Source organism: Rhizophagus irregularis, chromosome 21 (assembly GCF_026210795.1).
Source record: "Rhizophagus irregularis chromosome 21, complete sequence".
NCBI lineage: Eukaryota > Fungi > Glomeromycota > Glomeromycetes > Glomerales > Glomeraceae > Rhizophagus > Rhizophagus irregularis.
Genome location: NC_089449.1, coordinates 53,526 through 60,118, shown reverse-complemented (window position 1 = coordinate 60,118; position 6,593 = coordinate 53,526). Strand labels below are relative to the sequence as shown.

Below are 6,593 nucleotides of genomic sequence, written 5' to 3'. Positions count from 1 at the left end.
AAATAATGAAAAGAAACGTTAGTTCATTTCTTTAATTAAAAATAACAAACCCCCTTTCCCATTTCTCACTACCTTAAAGTCCGGTTTCGTTATATTCAAGCTGGCGTCCTCCTAGTACGCGTCCTACAAAAAAATAAAATAAGAAACGTTAAATAGTTTCTTTAATTAAAAATAACAAACCTTCTCTTCCCCATTTCTCACTACCTTAAAGTCCAGTTTCGTCGTATTCAAGCCGGCGTCCTCCTAGTAGAAGTTCTACAAAAAAAAAATAACAAAAAGAAACGTTAGTTCGTTTCTTTAATTAAAAATAACAAACCCCCCTTTCCCCATTTCTCACTACCTTAAAGTCCGGTTTCGTCGTATTCAAGCTGGCGTCCTCCTAGTAGACGTTCTACAAAAAAAAAATAACGAAAAGAAATGTTAGTTCATTTTTTTAATTAAAAATAACAAACTCCCTTTCCCATTTCTCACTACCTTAAAGTCCGGTTTCGTCATATTCAAGCCGGCGTCCTCCTAGTACGCGTCCTACAAAAAAATAAAATAAGAAACATTAAGTGGTTTCTTAAATTAAAAAAAAAAATTAAAAAAAAAATTATGTAAGTTTCAAAATGAAACTTACATTACTTTTAAGAAAAAGAGGCGGAAGAAAAGTGTGAGAAAAAGGGTGTGAGAAAAAGGGGAGAATGAAAGGGGAAGGGAAGGACGATAGGGGAAGGAGTAAAGGAAGAAAAAGGAAGGGAAAGGAAAAAGGTTAAAAAAGATGATCCTTTTTTAAACTTTTGATATGCGTAATGCGTGATAACGTGATGTTTAATTAGTGCATTATTCGACTAACATCTAATCGTAGATCATGGTCGAATTTTTTAATTTTAAGTACTAGTCGAATATAGGCCGAATTTTACTAAGGCCGAATATTCCTTTTTCAACTAGTAGTAAGAGAAGGGAAATGTGGGGAAGAGAAAGGGCGGGAAAGGGAAAATAAAAGAATAAAGAAGAGGAAGTTTCGTTTATCATATTGCTAAGATTATTTCACGTGACATGATAATAAATAGGGGCTGATATCATAAAAATTTATTTTTGAAACCATCATATTTGATAAACATTGAATTTTCATTATTAAATGATGCATATCATGATAAAAATCTCATTGGTGATGTTTATTAATATTAAATATTACATGTACATTTAAAATAATAAAAATTACGATGTAAATGATTTGCAAAAATATACATGTGATGAATATTTTTCCTGTGACTTCCTGATGATGGTATCATAATAGATATTTTCAAACAATAAAAATAATTATTTTATGTCAGAATTTGTATTACCATCTTTAGACGCAAATATATCAAGATTCACTGATCCGTTTTCTATAATTTTAGGCTCGTTGGAAAGCCCTTGTTCTGGAATTTATAGGCAAAAAAAGAGCTCGCTGATTGAATCATTAGATCCAGAGATATTTACGTTTAAAGTTGAGGTATGAACTTTTTAACATGCTTAAATGCAAATATCTTGGGATTCACTGATCCTTTTTTTATAAATTTAGGCTCTTCGGAAAGCCCTTGATCTGGTCTATATGAGCGAAAAAAGAGCTTGCTGATTGGACCATTAGATCTAGAGATATTTACGTTTAAAGTTGAGATACAAATTTTTAATATATATAGTAAGTGCTAAGAATTATATTAATTTAAAAGAAATATTTACCTACTTAAAGTATAATAACATTAAATAAAAGTTTTTTAATACTCACCCCCAATTTACTGTATATTATATAGTATTTTGTATAATAAAAATGTAACAAAATCAATATTTTAATTAAAGGTAAACAAATCAGCCCATATGCAAGCTTAAATTTAAGTCTTTTTGGCAAATTTTATGACATATACTATATGCAATGAATATGATAAGTATTTTTGTATACAATGCTACATGCCGCATCCATAACTGGATTTATGTCAGTTAATATAACTTTTGGTTCCAAACCCGTTGTATCTAATGTTTGTTGTAAAACCCACTCATAGCTTTCCTGTGTTTCATCAGTTAAAAAGACTTAAGCACCTAAACGTGATTTTCCATTGTTGTTAACAATTATAAATAAAGATAATGGGAAATTATATTTGTTAGTTTTAGAAGTATTATCATGCAACACAACATCTGAATAATGTGATCATAATACAATCTGATTTGCAGTCATCCAAAATATACCACACAATCTATTACTATCTACATTAATTAATAGTTGCATAAACATCATCTGATCTTTCTTTTGTTGATCAAGAAGAAATTTTAACAAGTGAAATGCATCTGACCAAATTAGAACTCCAAACAGTTCTGATTTGAACTGGGAACTGATCCAAAACTGACCAAAAATACAGTTCAGTTCTCGGTTTAGTTTTGGAACCAGAACCGTTCAGTTCAATTCAGTTCTATTTTATTTAAGAAAAAATGCGAAAATTAAGATAACTCGTTATGTAGTGATAATAAAAAAATAAAAAAGGCTCATTAGATTCGTCTCATTAAGACCTATCAAATGATGCCAAGATCATTTCTCTAGGATCAATAGATATGATTCTATCGCTAGTTTCATAAAAATTGTTTGGCATTAATTATCTTGTGATATATCGAGGCTAGAGAGATGGTCTTACTTTAGATCCAATAACTCTTTTGTCATCATGTTTAATCTTTTGAATTGCGTTTGACAGATTTTGAGTAAGAAAAAGTTGCTCAGGAAATAATGGCTGCAACAAATTTCTTATTGTATATGCATCACATCTACTATATACAATAGCACGCTCAATTTCAGCTAATGTAAATTGATCAAACTTTCAAAATTTTGTGGCAAATCTAACATTATCTGCAAGTATTTCATGGTTGTGCTCTAAGTTTAAAAAGGTCATATAAATAAACCCACCATTTTCAGATAAATTGATATGCCATTTGCAACCAGTTTTTTTAGATCCTTTAGTACGTTGTTGGTCCAATAGTTTTGTTTTCTTAGACTTATACTTTCCACTATACTCACAGAAAAATGTTCTTTTTTTTACAGGTCATTCAGATGAAGTGGAAGCAGTACTATAGTAATATTCAGCTTGATAATGATTAATAACAAAGCCTTTCTGTTTTCCATACTCTTTTATATAATGTTCAGCAATAGCCTAGGATGGAAAACTTGAACTAATAGCTAATTCCACAGGTTGAGTTAATAAAGGATATTTAGTAAGTTCTAAAGATTCTAAATCTGAACCTAAAATAGTGGCTATAAAAGAAAAGGATTCATTTTTAACGAAATCTAGACCAATCTCTTCTAAAATTTCAATAGAACAAGGAGTATCATTTTTGAATACCTCTGAAACTATATAATAAAGACTATTAATTAGTCTCTAAGCTATATAATACGATGCAAAAAATAAAGTAACTAACTTTGATCAAGTTCTTCATAATTATTCAAAATAAAACTGCTATCTGTAAGTAAAAAAAGTCCATTTGAATGATTTAAAAAATTCTGGTATACTGTATTCTTAAACAAAAAGAAATATATCTTGAGTTACGTTAACATCCATTTTTAGACTCGTACGATAAGAAGAGGAGAGGAAAAAAATGATCATTACTAAGCAACAATTTATATTATTAATATAGTTACACTATCAATAGTTTATTATTATGTAATTATAATGTATATATTACTTAATATTATATGATAAATTTAATGATGCGATATCATCGCATATGCGATATATAAATTTTCTCATTATAAAAAAACAGAAAACCAATTATTTTTCCCTTTTCACCCAAATGTTGATCTTATTTTAAATATATATTTTTACATTTAATTATAATATAATTATTAGTAATTGTATTTATAAAGTATTTTTATTGTATTTGGTTAAGTAAAAAAAATAATTGCATTTTTTATATATAATAATTTAGAATAACTTTATTTATTAATGCAAAAATTTAATAATACAAAGAAATAATAAAGTCTTCTGTTTATCCAAATTATGTTCCTAAAACAATAATAATAAAAAGAAAAAAAGGAAACTTTAATTATATTTCTGAAGTTAAAAAAAGCAAAAACAAAAATTAAAAAGAATAAACCTATTTTTTTGTTTATTTAGAAAGAAACTGCTCTTCAAAAGTAAACAGAAACCTAATTATTTAATTACACTTAAAAAATAAAAATATGTAGAGAGGTAAAAAAGTTTATAATTGGATGTATTACATAATAAATGTCTGTAGTTAGATGTAATCATCACAAGTAATGTAATTCCATTTTCAACAACTATTATTTTTTACCTTTAAGTAATTAAATTTTTACTATAATTTAAAAATTTCTAATTTATAAACCAAAATGTTTTCTGGTATAAAGTAAGCTAGTTATTAGTATAATGTCACTTTTCTTTTCATAACTTAATATACTTTTATATTTAGAATGATTCTTGAAAAAAAGAGAGAGAAGAACAATGTACAAAAAAAAAATAAGAAAAATTTTACTTGAAAGTTAATAAAAATTGTTAATAATAAGAACCTGAAAAATAAAAAGCTTAATAATAGAATAAATATTTTTTGTATTACAAAATCTAAGCAAGAACCTTTCCAAGGTATACTCTTTATCTAAATATTCTATATAAAAAAGTGCCATATATTTTTAAACTTATTATTCTATATTTTTAGGGAAATATTTAAATTCAATAAGAAACTGTCAAAGAAATCTTCTAAGAACTGGAGAGACAACGATTTGATGTTCATTATTAATCTTCTTGCAAAAATAACTATATATTGATGGAACTAAGAGAAAATAATCATAAAAGCATTTATATGTTTGATATGATTAGTTCTGATTTTGATTTATATTTTAAAAAGCATGATAATGTTTATAAATTGATAAATTTAACTTACATAATAGCTAATATTAGTAGGCAAAAAATTTTTAATTTTACATTTCAAAACTATCTAAAGCAGATTAGTTCAGGTTGAAGAGTAACCTGGAACCAGACTGAAAAAATTGGTTCATTTCAATCCAATCCAGTTTATGTTAAAAGGAAAATCTGAAATCAGATCAGACTGGACCAGTTATTTTAGTCTAGTTCAATCTAGTTCTATAATAAAAAAATGGTGCAAAAATATTTTTTTAATTATAATTGCATTGAAAAAATGTTTTCATCATAATATTTTTTCATTAAATTAATTAAAAAATATTGTGAAAATATTTTTTAATGGTTTTTACTTCAAGTTACTGGGGTGATCATCACCGTTAGCCAGAATTATCAATTTTTACTGGCACTATAGTTTTTTAATGCTAGTTAATTGTTATAATTTCAGTCACCAGTGATCATCACCTCTGGTGATAGTTAAAAAAATTCTTTTTTAATTATAATTACTTTGAAAAAATGTTTTGCAATATTTTTTTGTTAAATTAATTAAAACATTGCAAAAACATTTTTAAATTATAATTGCTTTAAAAAACATTTTTACAACATTTTTTTGTTAAATTAATTAAAAAATATTGCGCAAACAATTTTTTAATTAAATATACTTTGAAAAAATATTGCGCAAATATTTTTTTTGTAATAATACCGTATATCGCGGGCCATAGTACCCCCTATACATAGTACCTTCCTTGAAAAATTTCATAGAATTATATAGTATCCGGGGGATATTTTACAATTATCTCGTGATCTAGTGATCAGATTTGAGCCATCTTTTTTTGTTTGATAGCTCTCATTGAGCTCTTCAAAATAAAAAAAAGATCGTTCAAATTGGACCAGTAGATCGTGAGATATTTGCAAAAAATGGAATTTTTAGGCTTTGTTTAGTACCTGGGGGTACAGGGTCAAACCCCGATTTTTGCAAGATACCCGGGGTACTGTGACCCGCTATATACGGTATATTAAAAAACGTTTTGTGATATTTTTTTATTTAATAATTAAATAATCGCAATAGTTTTAATATAAAACTATTGCGAAAATATTTACTCAATCTGATCTGATTTTAATCTGTTTAATTCAGTCTAGGTTAGATTTATAATCTGAAACTAAACTAAATATTTCAGTCTGAGTTGAAGCAACAACTTGGACTGGACTAATCTAAATTTTTAGTCTAGGTTGTCAGATTAGAACTGACCTGATTAGAGCTTTAAAATTACTCAATAACACTTTCACAATCAATAAATTTAAAAGTGCAAATTATATTTGATTTTCACTGGTCATAATCAGTTGGCTAAGTTGAATAGATTCAACATATGAATCCTAATCTTATTATATTCAAGTTTAATACTACTTTTGTGATTACATAATACTGATTCTCAATAATATTTGATTATTTTTTTGATATATAATAGATTTTTATGTAATTATTTTATTACTCATAACTTTATAGCTTATTTTTTAAAAAAATAAAATGATCAATAATGCAATAAAAAAATAAAAATACTACTTTTTTCAATTTTAAAAATGATTATGAATACCATCATATCCTATGAGAATAACTTCTATTTATGGTTATTAATAGCTATTTCTATAAATACAAGTTTATTGTATCTGATCAAAACCTGCTTTACTTCTAAAAAAGATTACCTATTAGCTTAAGATATATAT

The 6,593-nt window shown here is 26.3% G+C and overlaps 1 protein-coding gene across 1 annotated transcript; it reads left to right on the top strand.

Annotated features, from left to right (window-relative positions):
- Positions 1-1,309: 1,309 nt before the first annotated feature.
- OCT59_013443 (uncharacterized protein) lies at positions 1,310-1,600 on the top strand (the record flags this gene model as incomplete). Its single annotated transcript, XM_066141518.1, has 2 exons — positions 1,310-1,477; positions 1,547-1,600. 2 exons carry the CDS (start codon positions 1,310-1,312, stop codon positions 1,598-1,600), a joined length of 222 nt encoding a protein of 73 aa, XP_066001652.1.
- Between the last annotated feature and the right edge of the window lie 4,993 nt (positions 1,601-6,593).